This window comes from Panicum virgatum, chromosome 5N (assembly GCF_016808335.1).
Source record: "Panicum virgatum strain AP13 chromosome 5N, P.virgatum_v5, whole genome shotgun sequence".
Lineage (NCBI taxonomy): Eukaryota > Viridiplantae > Streptophyta > Magnoliopsida > Poales > Poaceae > Panicum > Panicum virgatum.
The window spans coordinates 55,628,481-55,642,284 of record NC_053149.1 but is presented as its reverse complement, the minus strand read 5'-3'; the positions used below and the strand labels follow the sequence as shown (position 1 = coordinate 55,642,284).

Here is a 13,804-nt window from a genome sequence, read left to right as displayed (position 1 = left end):
TTATCACATTTTAAGAACACTATGCGCAGGCAAAGGCATCGCCAACAATCCAGCAGGAACTATCTGTACAACACACAGAAGGGAACTGAGAGTACCGTAGAGTATGCACCTAAAGAACGGCAGCAGGAGAGCAAGAATTCCAACGCGGCTCACAGGCAGGCGGCCTACAAATATCAATCAGAACATTAATAGAGATCAATAAATTAACATGAAGCAACACCCACACAAGAACTGGCACACGGTCAAAGACACCCAAAAGGTACCAAGCAAAGAGGAAAAGAACGGCATCTCCACGCAGGCGCAGAAACGAAGAACACAGGAGGCAAAGAAAAGCCACGAACCTGATTCAGACTAAGACGAAACCGGCTCAGGCAGCAGAGGCAAGCAGGGATCCGCGGGCAACGCATGACAGGACACCGCCTCCGAGACCCCAAGAAAACACCTAGTGGCAGGCCAACTAGGGGAACGGTCAGAGACACCCAAAAGGTACCAAGCAAAGAAGAAAAGAACGACATCTCCACGCAGGCGCAGAAACGAAGAACAGAGGAGGCAAAGAAGAGGCATGAACCTGATTCAGACTAAGACGAAACCGGCTCAGGCAGCAGAGGCAAGCAGGGATCCGAGGGCAACGCACGGCAGGACACCGCCTCCGAGACCCCAAGGAAGCACCTAATGGCGGCCAACCAGGGGAACAATCGGCGGGGTATGTTAATTGGCGAGGACACGAAGGTGCAGAAGAGAGGCATTAGTCACGGAGGAAAGCAAGAATAGCCGAGACGCGCAGATCTAGAACTCACCTCAGCACAGAAGGAAGCAGAGGCAATGCAGGCGGGAGCACATCGGAAGAAGGGGTGCGTCGTCCAATCCCGCCAGCCGGCGCGCCGCCGATGGCTTCCCTCACGGGCGGTCCCCTCCAAGGAGGGTGAGATTCTCCGCTCCCCAAACCGTACACCGCCTCGGCACCGCCTCCGGGAGACGGGAAGGGAAGGGAAGAATCTGCAGCGGGCCGCGGACGAGAGGCAAACGGACCCCAGCGGGCCCCACAGGCAGCGAAGGCGGTGCGCAGCGCAGGCGGGGCCTGGGAATCCACGGGCCGCGTTGGTCCACCCCCTCCCGGGCACGTGTCACCCGCTCGGTAGCGAAGCGCTCACAAGGCTCCCCCTCTAGGGTGCATAGTAAATAGAGTACTAGACCCAGCCACCAGAACTAGAGGCCAGACAGTGCTAACTTTTAAAACAACGAAAACCAAAACTCATCTTGTGTATATATTATATGTAGATCCATATTGCCGAACCAAACGGTGGTCTCTGGTAGACTGAGTTACTGTTACTGCATGGGACCCACGTCATGTGTTGCCTGGCACCACGCCTCGGTCGTCGAATGGTTGGCTCCACGTGGTGCGGAACAAAGGTTGCGTCCGGCCTACGCGAAAGCCTATGCACGTTGTTCTTCACCGCCAAAAAAACAATTAGGTTTCCTTGGATGTTGATCTAATGGTTCATATTGAAATTTTTATAGTTTGCATATGAAAGTGATTTGCATAGCATATATTGCCAAGATCCAGAACCGGAGCCGACTGCTCGCTTGCCGTGCGCTATTTCTCCTGTGTTGATGCCGCGGCCTTCAACTTCCAGGACGCCACCAACAGCGACGCCAGGGCAAGATCCAATCCCGGAGCAGGCCGCCGCCACCAACAGCGCCGTCGGAGCAAGATCCAATTCCGGAGCAAGCCGCCGCCACCAACAGCGCCGCCGTGGCAAGATGCAATCACGGGGCCCTGCCTTCAACTCCCGGCTCCCACACCGCCGCTGCCGCTCCAGCAGTTGTAGCACCGTTGCTGCCTCATCTTGTCACATGGTGATGGTGCCGGGTTGGCGAGGAGAAAGGATGAGAACGTTCCCGCATGAATCTTTGGCGCTATCGCCGGTTTCCTTCGCGTCAAAATAACCTCGCCGCTTGGGATCGGCCGGAGTCGTCGTCAGTTGAAGACGATGCGTACAGCAGAGGGGGTGCTCGTCGATTCCGCCTAGGAGCACGGGCCTTCACTGTTGCCTCGCGAGACGACGGCGCGGCCGTCTCCAAGGATTTTTTTTTTTTTTGTAAAAAGACCATCTCACATACGGCAAAAAGACACTTATTGTACATGCTCTTAGGTTGTCACACCCCGCTGGCCTCGCCTCCAGCCATCTGGCCATCCAACGCATCCGCCATCGCCGCGGCCTGTCTCCGTGGAGCCGTTTGTCATTCGTGGCCGTCCTCTGCCGCCTGCTAACCCCACCACAACAGCTCCGGGTCCCTCGCTTCATCGGCTCCTCCACCAAAGGTTAACCCGTCGCTCTCATTGCCGGCGTCGGTGCCTCCATCTCCGTCCAAATCGAACTCTCCGTCCGTGGCGAAGCTCTACGTCCTACTGCAGAGGAAGGACCCGTCCGGCTGGACGGACACACAGAAGACAAATGCGTGGGTCGTGATGAAGCAGGCTTCCGCAGCTGCATTTCCCCTTTCACTCTAAAGCAACTACAATGTTGCAGCAAAGTAGTCCATAGCAATTTTAATATTGTGTATCAGCTAGCTGAAACACTGTGGATGTAGTCTATAGAGCAGTCTATAACTAAAACTACCCATAGTCCTATAGGCTGCCCATAAAAAATAAAAAATATTTCTTCTCTCTACTGGCTCTCTCTCTTTCCTCTCACATATGGACTATCCAGTCTATATATATTGTGAAGACAACAATACTATTGACACAAAAGGTATCTATGTAAACTACTTGGTCCATATATACAGTTTCGCTCTACATATGCTCTGCATAATGATGGACCAGTCTCTAGTAGGCGAGCCATCTGCTGCAACCCTAGCGTTGCCTATTCCTGTTGCCTTATGCGTCGTCTCCTTTTCCACATAGGCCTTGTTTAGATGCACTCAAAATTTCAAAACTTTACAAGATTTCACATCACATCGAATTTTTGAATGCATGTATGAAGTATTAAATATAGCTAAATAAAATAACAAATTACACAGTTTGACTATAATTTGCGAGATGAATTTTTTGTAATCTATGACGGGACAATAATTACCAAATACAAACAAAAGTGCTACAGTACTTTGCACTCAAAACTTTTCGCATCTAAATAAGGCCATAGAGCTGGATTCACTAGCATTGCTAGACAGTACTAGATTACTTGTTTAAAACATTGGATTTGGAATTTTGCTAGAGGCGCCCTACAGGGCAACAATCATATCTCGCGATGCACCTTTATTCATACTAATTATTAAACCAATGCAAAGTGTTATAAATCATGAGTTTTAAAAGAAAATGATGCAATTAGTATTTCACTGTAGACGTGCGCAGATATTTTACTAGTATGTATTAATATACTTGTATACATATTGTTATTGAAAACTAAAAAAAAATTCTATCCTTAGCGACCATATTTTGCAAACGGCATAATTACAAATAGCAGCACATGGGGACAAAAAGCATCCATTAGATGAACCGAGTTAGTCCTAAAATGTGACAATTACCGCCGTTTGCGAACAGGTCTCTTGCTGAATTGTATAGATGGCTCTAGTAGTACTTCTTAGATTTTAGGTTCGACTTCCGGTAGGTAGGGGTGAATTTCAGATTTGAGTTAAAAAAAATCTCCCTCGTTGGCGTGATCTGCAGGTTCTAGGAGTTTTATCGACTACGTGAAATACGATGGGAACATGTCACCGTCGTACCCCTCCGGTTAAGTTTTTTCATACAACTGCGGCCGTCTCACGCAACCTTTTTTTCCCCATCTCTATCCTCCACTAAAAGGTAGACCATAATTATTATTTTTAAAAATAGACCATAATTATTATTTTTAAAAAAATAGACCATAATATTCCCTCCCAACTTCAGTACGAGAAAAACAATACTATCATACTACTACCAGGGTTTTAAATCCCGATTGGAACCGGTCCGGAAACCACGGTTACCGGTCAAACCGGTTCAGACCGATTCCGGTTCCGGCCGGTTTCAAACCGTCCAAATTTAAAAAAATGAAAAATTCTCAAAAAATTCCTAAAAATACTTCAAGTTGCGACGAATCTAATGGTGCCAAATTTTTTCAAATATTCATTCATTTAGTATACTTTGCGAGCATTTGAAGTTAAACAAAAAAAAACGTGCATACAAAAATATACAAATACAATGTAAAAGTAGTACAAAAGAGGGTTAGATAGTTCATTTAGGCGATAACATGTTATATAAACATTCATTTAGTATACTTTGCGGGCATTTGAATTTAAACCAAAAAAGAAAAAAAATTGAATTTGACCGGTTACCACTCAAACCGGACCGGTTTACCGGCCTAACCGGTTGGCTAACCGGTTGAACTACCGTTTTTTGTTTGAAATTTGAATTTGGCCAATTTTTTCGGTAACCGGTCAAACCGGTCAGATTTATCGTAACCAATGGGCGGCGGTTTGATCCCACCGGTCGGTAAAAAAAACTCTGACTGCTGCTAGTATACTATTGTAGCGTAGTCTCAGCCAGGGTTAATAATCTGACCGGTCCGGTCAAACCGCCGCCCTCCGGTAGCGGTTTACCGGACCGGTTTACCAAGTGGGCCTTAATGGACCGTCTCATTTTTTTCCTTTTCTTTTTTGGTTTAACTTTAAATGCCTGAAAAGTATGTTAAATGAACGAATTTTTAAGAAAATTTGACACCATTAGATTGGTCGTACCTTGAAGTATTTTTAGGAATTTTTTGGGAATTTTTCATTTTTTAATTCAAATTCAAATTTTGAATTTGGGACAGTTAGATACCGGTCCAAACCGAAACCGGACCGAACCGGTTAGCCGGTCAAACCGGACCGGTTCCCACCGGTTTTGTAAACCCTCGTCTCAGCCAATCAATATCTCTGGGCATCGCACGCAGCGGCCGCAGATATTGCAGGTTGTATCATTGTACCAATTTTGGCAGCTTGCACCGCGCTGCAGGGCGGCGATCTGCAGACGAAGGTACAGCAACTGCAACAGCGACCGGCCGAGAGGAGAAGCGGATCACGGCGGTTGAGCGAGGTGACTCGTGGGCGCTAGGTGCCGGCTCCGTTTCGCAGATATCTGTTTCCAGGATACCCTCAATAGTAGTTGGCATCCTGGCAAAATTTTCATTTTTGTGAATCGAAACAAAGGTCATTATATGTGTTCATACGTGTATTTAGTATGTTTTGGGCGCTCCCAGATTCATGGTAAAAGCTCAACCACACTATGCTAGTCAATATCGTCATCGTTTCCTTTTTATTCTAGGAAAGACAGCAGAAGCAGTACAATAGAATTGACAAAGGGAGGACAAGACTAGTATGCAAGAAAACAAACATAAACAGCAAGGCTGGTTACAATTTCGTCAATCTCACGCTCTAAGATTCTCAACATCCGACAAGAACCGGAGGAACGCCGCCCGCGACGAGCCGCCGTCCTTCAGCGCCTCCTCTGCTTCTTTCTTCCGTTCCGCCGCTCGTTCCCCGAGCCCCCTCCCCTCCTCCGACTCCAACACCAGCTTCACCTTGGCCTCAATCTCCTCGGCCTTGACGAGGCCTGCGTTGTACCCCTCCAGCTCCACGCCGACGCCCATGTCCGCGGTCATGAGCACCTTGTTTATCTTCTGCTCCGCGCCCAGCGGCCAGCACAGCATCGGCACGCCCGCGGCAATGGCCTCCAGCGTCGAGTTCCACCCGCAGTGGGTCACGAAAGCGCCCGTGGCCGGGTGCGTGAGGATGTCCGCCTGCGGCGCCCATGACTTGAGGACGAATCCGCGGCCCTTGGTCCGCTCCAAGAACCCCTCCGGCAGGAGCGCGTCGAGGTCTGGCTCGGGGCGTTGCTCCAGGTACCTCTTGGTGTCGTAGCTGCCGGCCGGCGTGCGCACGACCCAGAGGAAACGTTGCCCGGACCTCTCTAGGCCAGCGGCGATCTCCTTGATCTGCTCCTCCGGCAGCGAGCCTTTGCTCCCCCAGCAGAGGAACACGACGCTGCGCTCCGGCTGCGCGTCAAGCCATGCGAGGCACTCGGGCCTCTCCGCTCCCTCCTCGTCCTCCCCGCTCCCGCCCTTGGCGACCAACGGCCCGATGGAGTAGACTGGAGGCAGCACCCGGCCGGGGACGCACAGGGGATCCCTGAACGCCTGCAGGGCCCGGCTCTCCAACGAGCAGAACGTGTTGACCAGAACGCCATGGGTGTCCGTGTTGCGCTTCCAGGTGTTCATCATGGTCCGGCATAGCTCGTCCTCCGGGTCCTCGAGCAGCTCCCTGACGAGATGGGACGCCGGCATCGGCGGAACGCCTAGGAACTCGAGGGGCGTGTCTCCGAGCTCCTTCAACCCCGTTCGCCTGCCGGCGAGCAGCGCCGGCAGCTGGGTGAAGACGGCGAGAACCCCGGCGCCCGACGCGAAGAACGTGTAGACGGGGACGCCCAGCTTCGCGGCCACATCGATGGCGTGGGTGCAGAACATGTCGACGACAAGGGAGTGCAAGCGCGCCCGCGGGATGGAGCAGAGGAAGCTCTCGAGCTTCTCGTTGTACTGTCGCATGAACTCAATCATGAGGAGGAAAGGGTGCTTGGGGGAGCTAGCGAAGTCAGGGGGCGGGATCGGCGGCAGGACGTGGAAGGTGATGGACGGGTTGGAGGCGGCGACGCGCTCGATGAAGCCGGCGCCGGAGTCAGTCGACTTGATCGGCGGCTCGATGAGCACCATGGTGACGTCGTAGCCGTGGCCGAGGAAGACCTTGGCGAGCTGCGTCATGGGCCCGACGTGCCCGACGCCGCCGCCGGGGAAAAGAACAACGGTCTGCTTCGTGGATCCGTTGTCCATGGGAGCGGTGGCTGCTCAACCTGAGGGTAAGGAAGATAGGAAAACAAAGTACAGAGCTGTGGCTTCAGAGGTCAGAGCTGCCGTGGAAATGGGTGGCTGGAGTACCTACTTTTATATCTGCGCTGCTGCGCACTGCCTTGCCGGCGAAGCAGAGGACTTTTGTTTGTTGTTCTTGGTGGTCAAAGAAAGGGGTTGATGCTCATTACGCTTTCTATAAAAGTGGGACATAGGTCGTGTTTGGATCAATGATTAGAGCTATTTGGGTTGGAACTGATTAACTCAAGCAAATAGCCCTCCATTAAATACAAGAGCTATTTAGGCTTTAAATCACATTTTCTCAATCATTGGAGCTATATTACCTCTCTTGCTACAGTGGAACCTATCTGAAATAGCCCAAATAATTACACTTTGGGTGGGATAGTTTTTTTGAGGTAGGTTATTTGCAAATAGCCAAGAACTAGCCCTTATGTTTGGGAATCTTGGACTATTTTGAGCTAAAAAAAGGATGGGCTAGAAATAATCTTTAGGATCAAAACATGACCATAATGCTTTTGGTGGAGAAAAAAGAAGTTTTCTTTTCATCCTTTTACATCTCCGTACGCTGCGAATTGGGATATCAAATATACGCGCACATCTATCTATTATCTATGTATGTATAAAGAGAGCTGCCGTCATTTCAAAAAATAAAATCCGGTGCTTTTATGATGAGCAACATACCGTGATGTTAATCTAGATGACTGGCACTAAGATAGAGCTGGCTTACCAGCGCATCACTAATGATTGTGATGTATACAAGTTAAATTATATTTACTTGCAAAAGAGTTAAGATAAATTCAAATTCTATGTATTATATGGTGTATAAAAATTCTACTTTTCTAGTCCCCCTTCATTCCAAACTATAAAATATTTTAGTTTCTGAATTAAACTTCTCTATGTGTTGAGTAGAAAAAAAATATAAACATCTACAATATTAAACTAGATTCGCTGGATAGGTGATAGACTAAAATATGTCTCGGTCTCAAAATTAGATGAATTTTATTTGGGGTAAGATAAAACAAACAATAATTTAAAATGGAGGGGGTGTTAACTAGGGACACATAACTATACTTGCTGTGCAATTGCAAGGGTTGGTAGGCTAGTTAATATAGTTAGCCTATTGTTGCCCAAAAAAAAAATTTAGCCTATTTTCCACCGAAGGAAGCCCAGACGGTTGAAGCTGGTTTTACCCCAGATCATTATTAGCAGGTTGATTAGAGCATCTCCAAATGAGTCTGTAAAATAAGTTGAATAGCTAAAATTAGCAAAATGAGAATAAAATTTGCACCCAACAGTCTTTGTATAATGCTCCATTCCGTATCCCGTTCGCTATCCGCACCTTCCCGGTCAGCATCTATACCGAACGGGCACCGCTCGGCATCCGCCTCCCGTCTTTCCCGCTCGCCCGCCCCGCCTCCATCCACCGGCACCACCTCCATCGAGCTCTGTTGGCCCCGTGCCCCCACCGGCGACCTCGCCTGCTGGCTCCACCTCGCCCCCACCGCGCTCCCCTGCTCGCGGACCGCGTGCTCCGTCGACCCTGTGCCTCGCCGGCGACCTCACCCGTCGGCTCCGCCTCAGCCCCGCCGCGCTCCCCTGCCCACGTATTGCGAGCTCCGCCGGCCCCGCGCCCCCACCGGCAACCTCGCCCGCTGGCTCCTCTTCGCCCCCGTCGTGTTCTCCTGCTCGCGGACCGTGAGCTCCACCGGCCCCGCGCCCTCGCCGGCTCCGCCTTGCCTCCGCTACCAATCGGCATTCAAGATACACCTGCCCATCCACTTAAAGATATAGATGAAGAGTATACCGTAGAAATCACCTCTTAGACTTCTCCAATACCCCTGGTATTTTGTCTGCTCGTTCTTGCTCACAGATTTATCGATGTCGCCTAATATGTACATTTTCTTTGACCAGATTCAACATGTCACCTCCAATCGAGCCAGGACAGTCTCCTCGTCAGCTCAGGTAATGTAGCTATTTTCTCTTCCTAATTCAATATTATATCTGATCCGATTTCATCATCCAGCAAACATCGATCGTCATGCAAGAACCACCAATCATTCCACAAGATGCTCTCCCCGACTCCGGTGTTCCAGCACTGCTACTTGCATCTTCTTCTGCGCCAGATACTGATGAATCCTTCTGAAACAGGTAAGGCATTCATTCAATCTTTCAAAAACCTAAAAGCAATAATCGGCTAACATCCCCCATCTCCCTTATCAGGCGCAGGACAGTCCAGACAACAGTCTGTTCTCCTGCCAACTTGGAATAACCAGTGCAGAAGATGAAGCCATATCATAATCGGCTCCACTATCAGAGGATACAAAGGCCAAGCTTCAATAAATTCTGCAATTTCTGAATCAAGATATTGGCCAGCTGGTCCAAGATGCCGAGCTGATCCATATCAACCTGAAATCTCTGAAAGGCAATCTCTCGGAATCACTTGAGGAGGCACTGAACCCTGCTGCATACATCGAGAGCCATCAGATTCCAGTCCTCAGAGCCCAGAAGCATCTTTCTGATCAACTTCATCAAGAACAGACAATTAAATAGAGCAACCCCCTTGCCGTTGATAACAAAGAAAGTAGTGGGAAGAGTCTTACTGCCGATTGTCAGATCAACGCATAATGCTCCAACAGCCGGAGATACAACCCCCTCAAAATCCTTGAGCATCATATCTGTCTTAGTCAAATCTTCAATACCTTTTTCAAGTTTGCGCAACATAGCATACGGCATTATTTTCACCGCTGCACCTCCATCCACCAACATCTTCGTGACAGGCTTGCCATCAACAAATCCCTTCAAATATAAAGCTTTGAGATGTTTGCGCTTTTCATCCTCTGGCTTTTCAAAAGTAGACTGTATAGGTTCCAAATTCAGTTGAGCCACAGCTTCCTCCAAACTTTGTCTTTCATCATTATTATCTGGTGCCATGAACTCACTGGGCAACATGAAAACCATATTGACAGGCGCAGCCGATGACCCCGGACCTTGCTGATCATCAGCCTTTGGCTTAACACGCCAAACCTCTGATCTGAATCCTTTCTTCTTAGGAGCCTCCTTTCTTTCCTCTTCCAGCAGCTTTGTCTGACATAGCCTCTGAACTTGCCTTTTCTGTTATCTGGTCAAACCCGCTGGACACCATCGAGACCGATCAATATTATCATGAAAGGCTCTCTTTCTGGATCCCTACGATGTGAGTATTCATCTGAAACCTGAGCATCAGCAGAAATCCTTCCTCCTGCAGGATCACGTAGAATGCTAGAAATCATTGCACTCTGGACAATTATCCACTATCGGCAGAGTTAAGCCTTCCTCCCAACAGTGCACGAAGAAAGGACATCTCCAATATCCTTCATGGCGTCGCGTAGCTTCCTCTCTGTACTGTCGCCTCTCCTGGTCACGCTGAAACTTATTCAGCAGCATCTGGGACGTGACCTTCTTCTTTGGTGCTGCAGACTCTTCAGCCTTCTCTTGCGGCTCCTTACCTTTGGCTTCATCGCCCGTTATCTGAGCTTTAGGATCAACAGCTCCAAATTCCTTGGCCAATTGCGACGGGAGCACCTTGGTCTGCAGTGCATTTATCTTTCCCCCAACATCTACCATATTGGTAGGGAACAGGTGCCCATCGATCTTCATCGGCTTCTTGGGTGCCTCAAACTTAAGTCTACTCTGCTCTATAGCCGATTGTATCTGCTGACGAAATATTTTGCACTCATTTGTGTCATGAGACGTTGCATTGTGCCATTTGCAGTACTTGATATTTTTCAGCTCCTGATCTGTTGGGATCTTATGATACGGCTTCAGCTTAATCTGACCCTCTAACAGCAACAAATCGAAGATCTTGTCAGCCATCAAACCCATACTTTGTCGGGTTCCTTGTTGCCAAACAGGCATGAGATCGACTTCTTGTTGTTCTGAACCCACTCAGCCGATCCCACCATCTAGTCATCATCAGAGTCGGAGGAAACTGGGTAACCAGGAAAGTTAACTTTCTTCTGAAAGTTACCCCTCATATGCTCATAAGGTTTGATTTCCCCCGTCATCCTATAGGCCATCTGACTGATGTTGTAAAACTCTTGGGAAGCATATTTCTCCTTGATGTGTGGCAAGAGTCCTTGGAAAGCAACTTCTGCAAGCTGCTGTTCAGACAGAACCAGACTAAATCACCGGTTCTTGACATCTCTGAACCTCTGAATAAAAGCATCAACCGATTCATCATCCCTTTGCCTCAAGTTGGTCAAATCGGTCAGCTTCATCTCATGTACGCCAGAGTAGAAGAACTGGTGAAACTGTTTCTCTAGATCGGCCCAAAATATTATGGAATTGGCTGGCAACGTTGTGAACCATGTAAAGGCCAATCCTGAGAGAGACATGGAGAACAGACATACCTTCAACGTGTCATTCTGTGCTGCCTCTCCACACTGCATGATAAATCTGTCGATGTGCTCTACTGTGGAGACCTCCTCTTGTCTAGAAAATTTGGTGAAATCTAGAAGCTTGTATTTATGGGGCAGAGGAAGTTGATCATACGCAGCTGGATATGGAGTTCTTTACATCAAATTCTGCTGCTTTGTCCTTAAGCCAAACTGATCTCTCATCACTTCAGCAATATTAGATGCCCAATCAATTTGCTGACCAGCGGATGATGTTGATTGTGCCGCTGGTGAAGCTATCGGCAAGGCTGCCGATGCCAGCTGTGGACTGGGTGTAGCCATCGGCTGAGCAGCCGATGCTGTCTGTGCGACATGCTGAGTACCCTGATTGGATGGTGGTTGATAGAGAACCATCTCATTGCCATGATTAACCTGCGCTGACCTCTGATTAGGTTGTTGTTGTGCCATAGGAGGTGTGTTGGGCACATTCACATGACGCACATAGCTGGTCGCAGGATCATGGAATATCCAAGTAACTCCATTAGTGTGATGGAGTCTTGACACAAGGACCTCTGTAGGAGACTGGAGCTGCTCATCATCGCCAAAATTCTGTTGTTGAGGTGTCGGCCTAGAAGCCGACACGTTGCCTGGACTTGCTGGCGATGGTGCTGACGCATTTGTAACTGACGGCTGTGGAGTCGGTGCGGCGTCTTAAGACTGGGTCAGCTGTGGAGCCGACGCATTAGCTTGTTGATCCATCGGCTGTGAAGCCGATGAGCTTGGTTGCCCTGTTGCAGAAGACATCATGTACTCTGGAGGCATACCATAACCAGTAGCAGGATTCCATCCAACTGGGAACTCTGTCATGAAGCTTCCCTGTGCATGCGTAGCCATTGGCGTGGAGTTGGTATACACAGGAGCGAACTGAGATGACATTGTCGTACCAATCGGCTATGTGGCCCCAATATCCCCCTCTGCCTGAGCCTGAGGGTCAATCAGAGGCGATGCAGTAGCCAATCCGGTAGGGGCGAAAATCATTTGACTAGCCTGCTGATAGGCTGGTCCCATGAAGCCAAGCGATCCCCTTTCTTGCAGCATCTTGAGCACAGCAATGTGAACAGAATTGGCCATGATCGAGGCATGGTTTATGAAAGCCTACCCGACCGCCTGATTCACCATATGCACCATCATATCCTCTTTTTGTGCTTCATCATAGGGTGGAAGAGTAGGAAAATCATACTTCTTGATTACCTCTCCACTCCTATTCGTACTGAAGGATAGGAGGCACCGCTGCTCGAAAGCTTCAGTAGCCGCCTTGAGTTCTGCTTTATGCTCTTCCTTCAGCTTGTCCTTGTCGATCAGGATCTGGTTGCCTGTTGAAACCTTGTCCTTCTCTTCAGACATCTTGATTCTTCCGGTCCCACTGGGCGTGCCAAAAGATGTGTTGACACGAAACGATCACACACCAAAGCCCGAGAGCCTCGTACGCCAAACTCGGACTGCACTTGATTCGAACCAAGACATGCCAGTCAATTTGACCTGTAAATTGACAAGGAAACAGAAAACCTTCAAATACAAGAGCGTATCAGCTGGATTTCCGAATCACCTTTACGTAGCGTATCGGTAAGGCTCTACCGATACAGAAAACGACAACAGATCGGGTGATAAAAGTGTGTAATAAAAGCAATCTGAGAGGAATCGGCAAGAAGCTGCCGATGCCGATACGCAGCTAGATGGATAGATCTAAAGCCGATACGTGCCAGATAACAATGTGCAAACCCACGAATGTATGGATCTGTACAAGGCTAAGCTTACAACCAATCTTATCAGCTTTTCAAGATCTAATACTAAAACAATGGAACTGATAGCCGATTAAATAGATTGCTAAGCCATATAAATTATGAATAAATCTAAACAAGAAAACAGCGATGCGTGAATGCGTCTGAGATCAAAACTTAGATAAATTTGATAACTTTTGAATAGATCTAAACGAAGCCACAGCGATGTGTCCGGAAGCTAAAGCTCAGATTTACTCGGTAAACGAAAATTTACCAGCAAACCAAATCACTCGAATGTGAGGCGTCCTTGATCAGCTTGAAAGAACTCGCAAAAAAGAAAAAGATGGAGAAGCCACCGACAGAAAAGTAAATTGCGAAAAGAGTAAAGTTTTGTTGTTTGGATGTGTATCAATCTTCTTCAATATCTGGGGGCTCACATTTATACCCCATGCTAACAAAGTCCTAGCAGATTACGGCAAAGCACGATCTTTAAGAAACTACTCTAACAAACAAAAATACCACCTTCCAAACCGAGACCACCTTAGATCAGATCTGTCCATCTACCACTGAGACATCCGATCGGTACCAAATCGTGACCGATTCCCTTCCTCTGTATACCACCGCCGTTCCTTAAACTGGCATCTCCATCCTTCAGTATTATCCTTTTGACGCGTGTCAAAAAAACGACGTCAACACATCTTCAATGGTATTATCCCCATCCACCAGAGTAATGATAGTGTTTCTTCTTTTCCTTCCATTTGCCACTCTATGGAAAAAACTC

At 48.4% G+C, this 13,804-nt stretch overlaps 1 protein-coding gene across 1 annotated transcript; it reads right to left on the bottom strand.

The window, feature by feature from the left end:
- Window positions 1-5,240: 5,240 nt before the first annotated feature.
- On the bottom strand, window positions 5,241-7,048 carry LOC120675204 (UDP-glycosyltransferase 88A1-like). Its single transcript, XM_039956310.1, has one exon. The coding sequence runs from the start codon at window positions 6,834-6,836 to the stop codon at window positions 5,382-5,384; it is 1,455 nt and encodes a 484-aa protein (XP_039812244.1). The 5' UTR covers window positions 6,837-7,048; the 3' UTR covers window positions 5,241-5,381.
- Between the last annotated feature and the right edge of the window lie 6,756 nt (window positions 7,049-13,804).